Genomic DNA, 15,162 nt, shown 5'->3' on the forward strand with positions numbered 1-15,162 from the left:
TCATCCACAATCTTTGCCACAAAGCTATCAATTCCATCATTCAAATCATTGAAATATGATGGGAAAATAAGTGATCCCAACATCAACCCCTGTGAAACACCACTAGTCACCGCCAACCATAAAGGGTCCCCTTTATCCCCACTCGTTGCCTCCTGCCAGTTGAACAATCTTCTATCTATGCTAGTATCTTTCCTGTAATACCCTGGGCGCTTATCTTCTTATGTAGCCTCATGTGCGGCACCTTGTCAAAGGCCTTCTGAAAATCTAAATAAATAACTTCCCCTGACTCTTCTTTGCATATTCTGCCTGTTATTTCCTCAAAGGATTCCAACAGATTTTTCAGGCAAGATTACACTTAAGCAAACCAGGTGCATTTTGGACTACAGTACTTTATTATGTGCCTCCAAGTATCCTGAAACCTCATCCTTAATAATGGACTCCAACATCTTCCCAACCACTGAAGTCATGCTAACTGATCTATTATTGTGAGTTTCACTGTCTCTCCTTATCTGACATTAGTAAGTTTCCAGTCCTACGGAATCATTCCAAAATCTAGTGATTCCTGTAAGATCATTACTAATGCCTTCACGATTGCTCCAGCTAATTCTTTTAGAACCCTGGAATGTACTCCATCTGGTCCAGGTGACTTATCTACCTTTAGAACTTTCAGCTTACCAAAGACCTCTCCTAATTAATAGTAACTACATTCACTTCTGCACCCTGACTCTCATGAATTACTAGCATACTGCTTGCTTCTTCCACAGTGAAGGCTGAAGCAAAATACTTATTAAGTTTGTATGCTATTTCTTTGTCTTCCATTACTACCTCTCCAGCATCATTTTCCAGCACTCTGACATTCAATCTCATCTCTCTTTCATTCTTTATATATCTTTAAAAAAACTTCTGGTATCCTCTTTTATACTATTGTCTAGCTTACTTTCATATTTCACGTTATCTCTCCTTGCAGTTTCTTGGTTGCCTTCCGTTGTTTTTTAAACACTTCCCAATCCTTTGTCTTCCTGCTACTTTTTGTTTTCATTCATGTTCTTGTTGACTGTTATTGTCTGGCACAGTTGTGTCATCCTTCTATTTGAACTTCTCTTCATCATTGGGATGTATCTTTTCTGTGCCTTCTGAATTTCTTCCAGAAATACCATCCATTGCCATTCTGCCATCACCCCTGCTGGTGTCCCCTTACAATTAACTTTGGCCAGATTCTTTCTTATGCCTCTGTAATTCCTTTTACACTTTAATACTGATACCTCTGATTTTATCTTCTCCATCTTAAACCGTAGGCTGAATTCTATAAGTTTATGATCACTGCTTCCTAAGTGTTCCTTTACCCTAAGCTCACCGATCAAGTCTAGTTCATTATGCAACACCCAATCCAAAATTGTCTTTCTCCTTATGAGTTCAACCACAAGCTGGTCTAGGATGCCACTTCATAGGCATTCTACAAATTCCATCTCTTAGGATCCAGCATCAACCTGATATTTCCAATCTACCTGCATATTGAAATCCCCCATGACCATCATAACATTGCCATTTTCACATGCCTTTTCTATTTCCCATTGTAATTTATATCTCACACCTTGGCTACTATTTGGAAGCCTGTATATAACTCCCATAAGGATTTTTTTCACCCTTTCGTAACTCTACCCACAAGGAATCTATATCTTTTGATCCTATGTCACCTCTTTCTAAGGATTGAATTTCATTTTTTTACCAACAGAGCCACTGCACCCTCTCTAACTATCTGTTTGTACTTCCGATACAATGTGTATCTTTGGATGTTAAGCTCCCAACAATGGATTTCTTTCAGCCGTGACCCAGTGATGCCCATGATATTATATCTGCCAATCTTTAACTGTGGTACGAGATCATCTACCTTATTCTATATACTGAGTACATTCAAATATAACACCTTCAGTCCTGTACTCATCACTCTTTTTGCTTTTGCCTCCCTGTTACATTTCAACTCATTTCACTGACTAGTTTTTGTCCTATCATCTGCAGGTGCTTACTTGTGTACAGGTCATACCTTCTCCAGAAGAGATCTCAATGATCTAGAAGTCTGCCTCTCTGCCCCTTGCACTACTTCTCCAACTACTCATTCATCTGTACTATCATCCTATTCCTGCCCTGATTAGCATGTCATATCTGGAGTAAGCCAGAAATTACTACCTTGGTGGTCCTGCTCTTCAGCCCCTCCCCTAACTCCCTGCCGCCCTGCCCCGATTTCTCAGCCACGCAATCATCTGCCAAAATCTTCCTATTCTTATCCTCACAGGCTGTGGTACAGGCAGCAATCCAGAAGTTACTACCTTTGGTCTGCATCAATGACCTTCTTTTGTTGCTCTTTAGTTTAAAAAGTTAGTCACTAGGTACTCCAAGCAGACATCTAACTGTGACTAAACTACCAATGCATTTAATATTTTACATGTAATGCACACTCTTTCAATATTAACATCTTATATTGAGCTCTTAATCTACACTGTTTTTAAAAATATTTATCACAGACAACCTTAACTAAATATTTTGTGATGGCAATGCTTATCAATAGTTGGATGCATTTATAGAGTTCCAGTTGCCAATTGTAATTAATAAAATACCCAAATCTTCCACGTACAGTGTACTTGAACACTTTCAAAAATTTCACAGACTTAATGACTTCACACAGATCAGTGAATCTAGAAATGTGAGTAGCAACATACTTACAACACAAACTTTACTTTAATTTCTGAAATGTTGACAGCTAGACATTTTTCTGTTGTACTAAAACATTCTCTACTTACCAAAACTATCACTGCATGCAGAAGTGCTGCTGAAATATTTCCCAACCTAGCTCCACCTGTTGATTGGATCTGCCCTTCTTCTTAGTCTCATTCTTCTTTCATTTCAATTTCCTTTCTTCCTACCCTTTGGTTTTACCTCTGGTGCTATATACTGACCATCAAACATGACCTTTTGGACGTTTATAAATCATGAGGAGCAGAAAAACAGTGAATGGTCACAGTCTTTTCCCAAGATATGGGAGTCTAGAACTAGAAGACAGAGGTGGTGGAGGAGACTTAAAAGGTAAATGAGGGACAACTTTTCCACTCAAACAATTTTAGGTATATGCAACGAGTTGCCAGAAGGATGTGATAGAAGTGGGTAAAATAATAACATTTAAAAATACTTGGATGTACACATACAGGGAAGGTTGAGGGGAACATGGGCCAAATGCAAGAAGATAGAACTAGCTCAAGTAAGCAACTTACTTAACCTGGAAAAATTGGGTCATAAAGCCTGCGTCTGTGCTGTGCAACTCAATAACTCAATGATTCTAAGAAGGATGTTCATCACCCCTCAACCCGTGTCCCCCCCCCCCACCATTCTTCCATGGCTCAAGGGATTGTTGCAATGAAATTTTCTACAATTAGAATTCACAGTAAGTACATTACAATGTTTTGCAGAATGCGTTTGGTAGCAAAGCATTGTTCTATTTCAATATTCATATCTTTTAACTCACCAGACACTGTCATTTGATTCTCCGGTGTTATCTCCTTCAATATTATAGTATTTGTCAATGGTTAAGTTTGCATCAGCGTCGTGAGCAGAGTCAAAGTTTGTAACCACACGGGTCGGAATTCCTAAGCATCTTAAAACTAAAGAAAGAAGTTATTAATTTAAATTTTGCGCATATGTTTCTGTGTTGCCCTTAAGGCTTTTATTTGACTTTGTTTGGTCTACGTTTTAAATGATTTGTTTGTAACTATTTTCTAGTTAAAGTTAAAGGTTGATAATTATGTTACAGTTTAACAAAGGTAAATTCATTGTCTATGGTATATCGTGGCAGGTAATGACGTCACCTCCAGTTTCGCCACGTCTTGTGTGTAACTTCCGTTCCGGGAAGGTGTGAAGGCAGGTGCCATGCATGCAGCATGATCGTGAAGAGCTCCGTTTCTACTCACGGAGAAACATTGCAGAAGCAATGCCGTAATTTCATAAGAATGTATTTGAAGTAAAAATATTAACGCGGTTTCTGTTAAGGAAGTGGCGGTTCGGGTGGCACGTGTGTCGGCTTTTCAATTTCAAATGTGGGCTGGGCCCAAGCCCGATGCCGGTTTGATGCGACCTCCTCGCTCCCTACTCGGGCGGCTGGAGACAATCGCTAAAAGAAGAGAGTACGGGTGGTCTCCAGAATGAAACAGACGCTGTATATGTTTGTATTTTTTATCAACGGTTTTCACCATACAACATTAATGTGGAAGAGTGAACAGTAAATGGTTACTCTGTCTTCATTGGCTCCGATTTAACTTGGTGTTTAGTCAGAGTTTCAACACACTGCACGAGAGCACTACAGTTTCCAGTAGTGGCGAAATATCCTCTTGGTTGAGTGAATGAAATTTAAAAATTTTAAATAATAAATGTTTCCACTGAAAATTATGATCATCAGAAATTTAAATGTCAATAGCAAATTTAAAAGAGATACCAGCTAATAATTCAGCTGGAAAATCAATTCCAGTAACTGCTTTTTTTTTACTGACAGTAAAAGAAGTTATGATAAAATCTTTCACTTTGATGTGGATCATCTGCAGAGCAAATTTCAGGACACTGCTTATTGAAACCAGTTGCACTTTGCTGATTTCGTGCATTAATTCTGTCAGGTTATCATATTTTCTGTTGTGACAAAAGCATAATATCACCAGTTAATATCACTTAAGTCTATGGTGCACACTTTGGAGTTGCTTTTTTTCTCTATTTCTGCCATATGCTTATTTTAATATAGAGAACTGGCCTCTTCACACACTACATGTATTTTCGTACTCTCCTTAGTTCCTACCATTAGTGACATTATGTAAACTGTCATTTGTATTATTCCATTGGATTTATGTTAATCTGCTACTGAAATGCTGTTCCCATGCAACATTTAGGAATATGTCATTTAATATTAAAATAACCATTTACCTATGAAAAAATATACTTCAATTATACTCAGAAATGTTTAAATGTACAGTATATGTACATTTAACACAAATTTTAACTGTCAGTTTCTTTGATAGATCAAATGCCAATTGTCTCTCTACCTGTGCAAGTCACTCCTGCAAACACCCAGCACTGCCCATAGCGAACTGCTGTACAGTTCTTTTTATTCCATTGGCGAAGAATTGCAACACTTCCATTCCATCTCCCTGGATTCACTCCATCACTATATGGGGAACTCCACCTACCAGTCAGAATTCCTTTATCATCTTGAGAATTCACCTGGAAATGAATGTGTACAGATATTTTTTGAAGATGCAAAAATGTGACAATGAAAAATAAATAAAACGAATGAGTATATTGGATAACTTACAAAGAACTGGCTCCCTTTTTTGCATCTGACAGTCATGACAATTTCACTTTTTTCAACATATTATTTGGTCCTACCTCATATTGTTTTTTCTGGATCTACTGGTAAGGAAATGAATATTCCACAAGCATGGTGGTAAGGGATAACCTTATTTACTTTAAGACCATAAAATATAGGAGCAGAATTAGGCTATTTGGCTCATCCAGTCTACTCCGACATTTCATCATGGCTGATCCAATTTCCCTCTCAGCCCCAGTCTCCTATCTTCTGCACCCCACCCCCAATATTCCCTGAGCCTACATGCATATGAAGTCAAATCACTGTGAAAAGTCCCTATTAATGCCTAAGCTAGAATCAAGATGGCAGGAAAGAGAAAACAGAAGATGAATGTCCAGGGGTGAGCAGACGAGATTTTGTTTGGACCAATGGCATGGGATAGAACATTAAATCATAGTTTTGCTATTAGTGAAAAAGTATAAAGAAATCTACATCCAGTCCAGATCAGTCCAGATGAAGGTTCTCATTCCAGGCATTGATTGTCCATTTCCCTCACACGAACATATACTCAGTGGCTACTTTATTAGTAACAGGAGTTATCTAATAAAATGGTTCATTGAGTGTAGAGTGAGCTATCAGAGACATTTTTCCCTTGGGAGCGAATGGCTTAAGCAAAGGAGAATAATTTTAAGATGTTTGGTGGAAAGCATGGGGGGTGTGGGTGGGATATCAGAGGTAGTTTTTTGTTTCACATAAAGAGACGTTGGTGCATAGAATGCGTTGCCTGTAGTGGTGGTAGAGGCAGATACATTAGGGACATATAAGAGAATCTTAGATAGGCACTTGGATGAAAGAAAAATGGAGGGCTACGTGGGAGGGAAGGTTTAGGTTGATCTTAGGTTAAAGGGTTGGCACAGCATTGTGGACTGAAGGGTCTGTACTGTGCTGTATTGTTAATGCTCGGTGTTTTATTCTCCTCCTCCTCTTCTGAGTTTCCTGCCTTGTAGGTTTCATTCAATGACATGCATTCTTCAGTTCCTCATCAAAGTGATACTTCTTCAAAGTGAGAATTGGCAAATTAATGTATCACTAATCCTCTCAATAGACTTCCACAGGAATGGAAGTATCTGAACCTGACCACATTCACTCTTCCTTGACCCAGAGACTGGGGATAACTGGTGTGCAAAATGGTCTTTCTATCCTAGATGAGTTAAGATACCTTCAAGCTTGCACTGTTTCTGACAGAGTGACTCTGCCAAGAGTACACCAGGGATGCCGTAGCTTTATCCTTGACATTTAAATGCTTACCATGGCAGACACAGTTCTAGCAATGTACACAGCAGAGTTTCGATTTCTAATCTCCTTGTATGGTGATTTCAGATATTTGGGGGTGTTGTCCAATATCTTTAGGCAGATGTCCAAAATATCTTCTTCAAACTGGAGAAATGAATGTTTATATCAGTTTTAAACATCACAAATTTAATTCCCAGAGTTATTCCCGTGCTATATCATTTTAAATTTAACTTAAAGTTACTTAATTTTATTTTCCTTTTCTCCAGTAATTAAGAAAGTAACATTTCAGCTGCTCTTAGCATTTTTTCTTCAGTTCTTTGACCTTGAACCCAAAAGTGGCTCATCCTTTCTCAGCTTCACTCGCCTTGTCAATTAAAGTACAGATTTTTAATCCCAGCATTGGAGACACCTACCTTCTTCCTTTGTTTCAGTTTCAGAGGCCACCCAACAATTTCTGCTATCAAATGTACAGCTTACTGCGGTGATTAATTCATGTAACAGTTTTTCATTTGCAGATCGGGATTCTGTACTCATGGCTATACAGCTCAAACATTCACACTTTCAGTATTCAGACATAGGCCCAATGCAAGAATCAGCAGGTCTTTGGTTACAGGAACAGTACATACAGCTTAATTTCAGTATGTTATGTAATACGAAAAAGGCACTCTGGAATGTCAAGCCCTAAAAGGTGAGTGATGGAAAGTTTTGCAGAGATGTCAGAGGCAGGTTTTGTAGAGTGGTAATGTGCTGGTGGTAGTCGCAGTGGCATTTAAGAGGCTCTTAGATAGGCGCATGGATGGAAGAAAAATGAACAGTTATAGAATGTGTAGGAGGGAAGGGATAAAGGAGTTGGCTGATCTAGATCAGCACAGCATCATTGATCAAAGGGTCCAGGCAGTGCTACATTGTTCTATGTACAATATCCTAACCCAAATCAACTAACATTATTCTATCTCTGGAAATTAGCATATCTCAGCTGATTTCCATTATTTTAGTGCAAAATGAATACATTTAGTTCTTTAAATTACTTAACAAGGAATGATTTAACACAGAGATACGTGACCATGGAATCAAAAGAGCTCTTTCCATGTTAACCAGTAGAAGTATAAAAACGTTATGTGATTTTACCCTGTCCAGCAAAGTAAAGCGATAAGCTATTTCCTAATACTCACATACCTGTCCAAAATTCCAGTCTCTGCCACTGATGTAACCACTGCTACCAACATAAATAATTCCATTTTCATTCAACAAATATTCATTTCGTTGAATGTCGCTGTTGAGAAAAACTTCATCCTCTGAAAGATAAAGGAGACAAGGCAATAATCATATGATCCTGACAATATCAAAGTAAGTTGCAGAAACTTGTAAAATTAGTCAGCTCCATCATGGGTATTAGCCTCCGTAGTATCCAAGTCATCTTCAAGGCACGGTGCCTAGGGAAGACTGTGTCCATCATTAAGGATCCCCACCACCCAGGACATGTCTTCTTCTCATTGTTACCATCAGGCAGGAGCTACAGGAGCCTGAAGGCACACACTCAGTGATTCAGGAACAGCTTCTTCCCCTCCGCCATCCAATGAACATGGACATTGAACCCATGAACACCACCTCAGTACTTTCTGTTTTCTTTTGCTCTACTTATTTTAACTTCACTAATTAATAGACAGATATAAAAATGTAATTCAATTTTTTTTCATTTATTTATCATGTATGAGGGGTGATTGATAAGTTTGTGGCCTAAGGTAGAAGGAGTCAATTTTAGAAAACCTAGCACATTCATTTTTCAACATGGTCCCCTCCTACATTCACACACTTAGTCCAGCAGTTGTGGAGCATACGGATCTTTGACTTCCAGAAAGTGTCCACAGCAGGGGTGATTGATAAATTTGTTGCCTAAGATAGGAGGAGATGAGTTATACAGCTCTTGTTACATGCACATGCATTTCAACTCTGAGTGATTATGCAGAAGGTTTGAAGTTAATAACTCATCTCCTTCTACCTTAGGCCATGAACTTATCAATCACCCCAGATGAGTTATTAACTGATGAGTTATTAACTTCAGGCTTTCTGCGTAATCACTCAAAGAGTTTAACTGCACGTGCATGTAACGAGAGCTGTATAACTCATCTCCTTCTACCTTAGGCCACAAACTTATCAATCACCCCTGCTGTGGACACTTTCTGGAGGTCTAAGATCCATATGCTCCACGACCGCTGGACTAAGTGTGTAAATGTAGGAGGGGTATGTTGAAAAATAAATGTGCTAGCTTTTCTAAAACTGACTCCTTCTACCTTAGGCCACAAACTTATCAATCATCCTTCATATTTCATTTTACTGCTACTGTAAAGTTAACAGATTTCATGACATGTGCTCGTGATATTAAACCCGATTCTGATTTGTAAGATATTAATAATGCAAATTCGACTGAGACTTACAAAGCACTAGTTCCAGTGCCATCTGTTAAACATAGGCAAACTTACATTGGGGAAATTCATCATAGCATCTATTGCAATGAGGTACTAACTGCAGAAATACAGTTACCTAAAATGAGATGTACCTGAGCACCAGGGATTGAAGAGTACAACAAAATTTCCAAGATTGTACTTCACCTCCTCTTTGTAAGCATGCTTCAGAAATAAGTTGTAGTAACCAATTATGGCTTTTGGCGATGATGATATGGCCAAGCATAATTCATTTGTGGTGACAGAGGAGATCACTCCACTCCATCTTTTTGCATTTAATGACTCAGCGAAGCGAACCTCTATTTTGGTATTGTTTTTTCTCTTAGGTTCTTGACCTAAAGCAAGACCAACACAAATAACTAATAATATATCAAAAGCAAATAGTATTCTGTTTTGAAAATGCAATAATAATTCTCTTTTAACCAAACTATTTTGTAAAGACAATGCAATTTTATTTCAGTATACATTGTATATACTATAGCAAAATGCTATGGAACTCAGCAGGTCAGGCAGCATCTATGGAGAGGAATAAGCATTTCAGGCTGAGACCGCTCATCAGGACAGAAGGTCTTGGCCCAAAATGCTGACCGTTTATTCATCTCCATCGGTGTTGCCTGACTTGCCAAATTCTTCCAGCATTTTGTGTGTGTTACTCTGGATTTCCAGCATCTGCAGAATCTCTTGTATTTAAGTATATACTGAATCCTTTGCAAGATAATAGTTTGTTAGAACTTATAATTCTCCTACAGTACAACTTTAATACACTGAAAACATTGAAAATTGTCCCAATTCTAAATGTTCAGTTCATATCTGGGGACAGGCTCTGGTGTTACTCCAAAGCAGTCTTCCCCAGTCATAGGCATTGGATGACTATTAATCCAACTCCTGTGGGAGCATTTTGGTGGAAGCAAGTGTAACTATACATAGGAGTAAATATATCACATTTGTTCATTTATTAAATAAATATCACAGCATAAGAGTACTTTTTAACATATCTGTTTATATCTTTCATGTTGTATTGAAATATTGCAGGACATTTTAAAGTGCACGTCTCATTACCTGTCTCTAAAATCAAGTTTAGTGTGGCCTCTTGGGGATTGAATCCATCTTTGAAGGTCACCTTAATATTGAAGGGTTGTCCCCTTCTGACTATCAGTCGCTTGTTGCTAATCTCAATTGTTCGGTGCTCCTTGTTATTCTTTTCATACTGGAAGTCAACTTGGCACCTGTTAGCTTGAGGAAGATTTATTAAAGATTGTTATTAAAGATTTATTGTTAAAGATTTATATGTTGCTGAGCTCCCCTGATTGAGGATTCTGTGACTCTTGAAGGGAGAATAAAAAATATCTATAACATGAATTGAAGAGAAGTAATGGAACAGAATTCATGGCTGGCAGTAGCTAATCATGTTTGCTGTCAATTTTTGTCATGAATATTCCTGCCTTAGCACTGAAACAACTTTGGATTTAGTTTGTACATACCAGACAAGAAAAAAAACACACCACTCTCTGGGTGAAGTAGGTCCTCCCTTCGGTCCTCTCTCATCCATCTCTTACCTTTGACCCTAAAGCTACAGACTCTAAAGTACATGTTCTCTGGATTTATCTACATCTGATATGAAGATACACAATCTATACCACTCCTCATTTTATATATCTCAGCCCTATCTCCTGTTAACATCTCTGGACCAAGGAGAACAGACCATGTCCAACTACTCTCTACAATCTCTCCCCAGGACAAAAGCATTCCATGGTAGGCAACAACCTGGTGAATTGCCTATGCATCTTTCGATAGTGTGGAAACCAGGACCATGTGCTCTACTCCATCTGAGCTCTGGCCAATCTTTTATAAATTTGGAGCATGAACTCCCTGTTTTATTCAATGCTACAACCAGCAAAGGCCAATATCCCATATGCCTCCGTAACCAAATGATCAAAGGGGAAAAAAGATTATGAGAGAAAACTGGCAGGGAACATAAAAACTGACTGTAAAAGCTTTTATAGATATGTGAAAAGAAAAAGATTGGTTCAGACAAATGTAGGTCCCCTACAGACAGAAACAGGTGAATTGATTATGGGGAGCAAGGACACGGCAGACCAATTGAATAACTACTTTGGTTCTGTCTTCTCTAAGGAGGACATAAATAATCTTCTGGAAATAGTAGGGGACAGAGGGTCCAGTGAGATGGAGGGACTGAGGGAAATGCATGTTAGTAGGGAAGTGGTGTTAGGTAAATTGAAAGGATTAAAGGCAGATAAATCCCCAGGGCCAGATGGTCTGCATCCCAGAGTGCTTAAGGAAGTAGCCCAAGAAATAGTGGATGCATTAGTGATAATTTTTCAAAACTCTTTAGATTCTGGACTAGATCTCGAGGATTGGAGGGTGGCTAATGTAACCCCGCTTTTTAAAAACGGAGAGAGAGAGAAACCAGGGAATTATAGACCGGTTAGCCTAACATCGATGGTGGGGAAAATGCTAGAGTCAGTTATCAAAGATGTGATAACAGCACATTTGGAAAGCAGTGAAATCATCGGACAAAGCCAGCATGGATTTGTGAAAGGAAAATCATGTCTGATGAATCTCAGAATTTTTTGAGGATGTAACTAGTAGAGTGGACAGGGGAGAACCAGTGGATGTGGTATATTTGGATTTTGAAAAGGCTTTTGACAAGGTCCCACACAGGAGATTAGTGTGCAAACTTAAAGCACACGGTATTGGGGGTAAGGTATTGATGTGGATAGAGAATTGGTTGGCAGACAGGAAGCAAAGAGTGGGAATAAACGGGACCTTTTCAGAATGGCAGGCAGTGACTAGTGGGGTACTGCAAGGCTCAGTGCTGGGACCGCAGTTGTTTACAATATATATTAATGACTTAGATGAGGGAATTAAATGCAGCATCTCCAAGTTTGCGGATGACACGAAGCTGGGCAGCAGTGTTAGCTGTGAGAAGGACACTAAGAGGATGCAGGGTGACTTGGATAGGTTAGGTGAGTGGGGAAATTCATGGCAGATGCAATTTAATGTGGATAAATGTGAGGTTATCCACTTTGGTGGTAAAAACAGGAAAACAGATTATTATCTGAATGGTGGCCGATTAGGAAAAGGGGAGGTGCAACGAGACCTGGGTGTCATTATATACCAGTCATTGAAAGTGGGCATGCAGGTACAGCAGGCGGTGAAAAAGGCAAATGGTATGCTGGCATTCTTAGCAAGAGGATTCGAGTACAGGAGCAGGGAGGTACTACTGCAGTTGTACAAGGCCTTGGTGAGACCACACCTGGAATATTGTGTGCAGTTTTGGTCCCCTAATCTGAGGAAAGACATCCTTGCCATAGAGGGAGTACAAAGAAGGTTCACCAGATTGATTCCTGGGATAGCAGGACTTTCATATGATGAAAGACTGGATCAACTAGGTTTATACTCGTTGGAATTTAGAAGATTGAGGGGGGATCTTATTGAAACGTATAAAATTCTAAAGGGATTGGACAGGCTAGATGCAGGAAGATTGTTCCCGATGTTGGAGAAGTCCAGAACGAGGGGTCATAGTTTGAGGATAAAGGGGAAGCCTTTTAGGACCGAGATTAGGAAAAACTTCTTCACACAGAGAGTGGTGAATCTGTGGAATTCTTTGCCACAGGAAACAGTTGAGGCCAGTTCATTGGCTATATTTAAGAGGGAGTTAGATATGGCCCTTGTGGCTAAAGGGATCAGGGGGAATGGAGGGAAGGCTGGTACAGGGTTCTGAGTTGGATGATCAGCCATGATCATACTGAATGGCGGTGCAGGTTTGAAGGGCCGAATGGCCTACTCCTGCACCTATTTTCTATGTTTCTATGTTTCTATGTTACTTATGCTGCCACCTTCAAAGATCTTTGAACTTGTACAGCAAGGCCACTTTGTTCCTTGGTGCTCCCTCAGACTCTACTGGGTATGTCCTCATTAGCTCTCCCAAGATGCATCATCGCACATTTATCTGGACTATACTCCATCTGTCATTTCTCGGTCCTTTACACTAACAGACTGATATCATCCTGTAACATAAGTGTACCCCCCATATTATCAATAACTCCAGCAACCTTTGTAAAATCTGAAATCTTGCTGATCATGCTTCCTTCATCTGTATCCAAATTATTCATGTTTTACAAATAGCAAAGGTACCACTCTGATCAGTGTGGAACACCACTAGTATGAGGCATCCAAACACAAAAGATGACCTTATACAGTCACCCTTTATCTTCTAATGCCTAGTCAATTTTGGATCTGATTTACCATTTTTCCTTGGATGCTTTGGACCCTAACTGCTTAGACCAGTCTGTTATTGAAGTCTATGTAAAACATGTCCACTGCACTGCCCACAGTCAGTACAACTCTTCAAAAAAATTTTGTAGATTGGTCAAGCAAAATATGCTATTGCCTTTTTAAATGATCATTACTCCTACCTCTCAGAATCTTTTCCACTAACTTCCCTGCTACTGATGTCAGGCTCCCAGGTCTGTAATTACTCTGTTGCTTTCTTGAAAAAGTGGATCACATTTGCTATCCACCTGGTACTTATAGCCAACAAGCCTTAAAAATCTCAGTTAGAACCCCAGCAACTTCTTCCCTTGTCTTGGGGAGCAACCTGAGATAAACTCACAGCCCTGGGGATTTATTCCCCTTTAAGCATGCTAAGGTCTCAAAATAGCTCCTCTTTATGGAGATTTCATCTGTCACTTTGTATATCAGAAATTGCTCATGTTGTTCCATTGTTTAAAAGGGGTTCTGAAAGTAAACCTGGCAATTATCGGCCCGTAAGTTTGACGTCAGTGGTGGGTAAATTAATGGAAAGTATTCTTAGAGATGGTATATATAATTATCTGGATAGAAAGGGTCTGATTAGGAACAGTCAACATGGATTTGTGTGTGGAAGGTCATGTTTGACAAATCTTATTGAATTTTTTGAAGAGGTTACTAGGAACATTGACAAGGGTAAAGCAGTGGATGTTGTCTATATGGACTTCAGTAAGGTCTTTGACAAGGTTCCGCATGGAAGGTTAGTTAGGAAGGTTCAATCGTTAGGTATTAATATTGAAGTAGTTAGATGGATTCAACAGTGGCTGGATGGGAGATGCCAGAGAGTGGTGGTGGATAACTGTTTGTCAGGTTGGAGGCCGGTGACTGGTGGTGTGCCTCAGGGATCTGTATGGGATCCAATGTTGTTTGTCATATACATTAATGATCTGGATGATGGGGTGGTAAATTGGATTAGTAGGTATGCAGATGATACTAAGATAGGTGGCGTTGTGGATAATGAAGTAGGTTTTCAAAGCTTGCAGATGGATTTGGGCCAGTTAGAAGAGTGGGCTGGAAGATGGCAGATGGAGTTTAATGCTAATAAGTGTGAGGTGCTACATTTTGGCAAGACTAATCAAAATAGGACATACATGGTAAATGGTAGGGCATTGAGGAATGCAGTAGAACAGAGGGATCTAGGAATAATGGTGCATAGTTCCCTGAAGGTGGAATCTCATGTGGATAGAGTGGTGAAGAAAGCTTTTGGTATGCTGGCCTTTATAAATTAGAGTATTGAGTATAGGAGTTGGGATATAATGTTAAAATTGTACAAGGCATTGGTGAAGCCAAATTTGGAGTATTGGGTACAGTTTCGGTCACCGAATTATAGTAAAGATGTCAACAAAATAGAGAGAGTATAGAGGAGATTCACTAGAATGTTACCTGAGTTTCAGCACCTAAGTTACAGAGAAAGGTTGAACAAGTTGGGTCTCTATTCTTTGGAGCGTAGAAGGTTGGGGAGGGAACTTGATAGAGGTATTTAAAATTATGAGGGGGATAATAGAGTTGACGTAGATAGGCTTTTCCTTTGAGAGTAGGGGAGATTCAAACAAGAGGACATGAGTTGAGAGTTAAGGGGCAAAATTTAGGGATAACACGAGGGGGACCTTCTTTACCTGGAGAGTGGTAGCTGTGTGGAACGAGCTTCCAGTAGAAGTGGTGGAGGCAGGTTCGATTTTGTCATTTAAAAAAAAATGGATAGGTATATGGACAGGAAAGGAATGGAGGGTTATGGGCTGA

General features: G+C 39.4%; 1 protein-coding gene across 1 annotated transcript in view; it reads right to left on the minus strand.

Annotated features, from left to right (window-relative positions):
• The window catches only part of LOC140208171 (protein-glutamine gamma-glutamyltransferase 2-like), a 44,887-nt gene that overhangs the window by 14,058 nt on the left and 15,667 nt on the right, over positions 1-15,162 (minus strand). Inside the window, exons 2-7 of the mRNA XM_072276664.1 lie at positions 10,150-10,323; positions 9,186-9,425; positions 7,805-7,923; positions 6,644-6,772; positions 5,073-5,250; positions 3,515-3,650 (exon numbers count right to left, since the gene is read on the minus strand). Coding sequence (XP_072132765.1) covers positions 3,515-3,650; positions 5,073-5,250; positions 6,644-6,772; positions 7,805-7,923; positions 9,186-9,425; positions 10,150-10,323 — 976 coding nt within the window. The remainder of the gene's footprint in view (positions 1-3,514; positions 3,651-5,072; positions 5,251-6,643; positions 6,773-7,804; positions 7,924-9,185; positions 9,426-10,149; positions 10,324-15,162) is intronic.

Source organism: Mobula birostris, chromosome 2, assembly GCF_030028105.1.
Source record: "Mobula birostris isolate sMobBir1 chromosome 2, sMobBir1.hap1, whole genome shotgun sequence".
NCBI classification, from domain to species: domain Eukaryota; kingdom Metazoa; phylum Chordata; class Chondrichthyes; order Myliobatiformes; family Myliobatidae; genus Mobula; species Mobula birostris.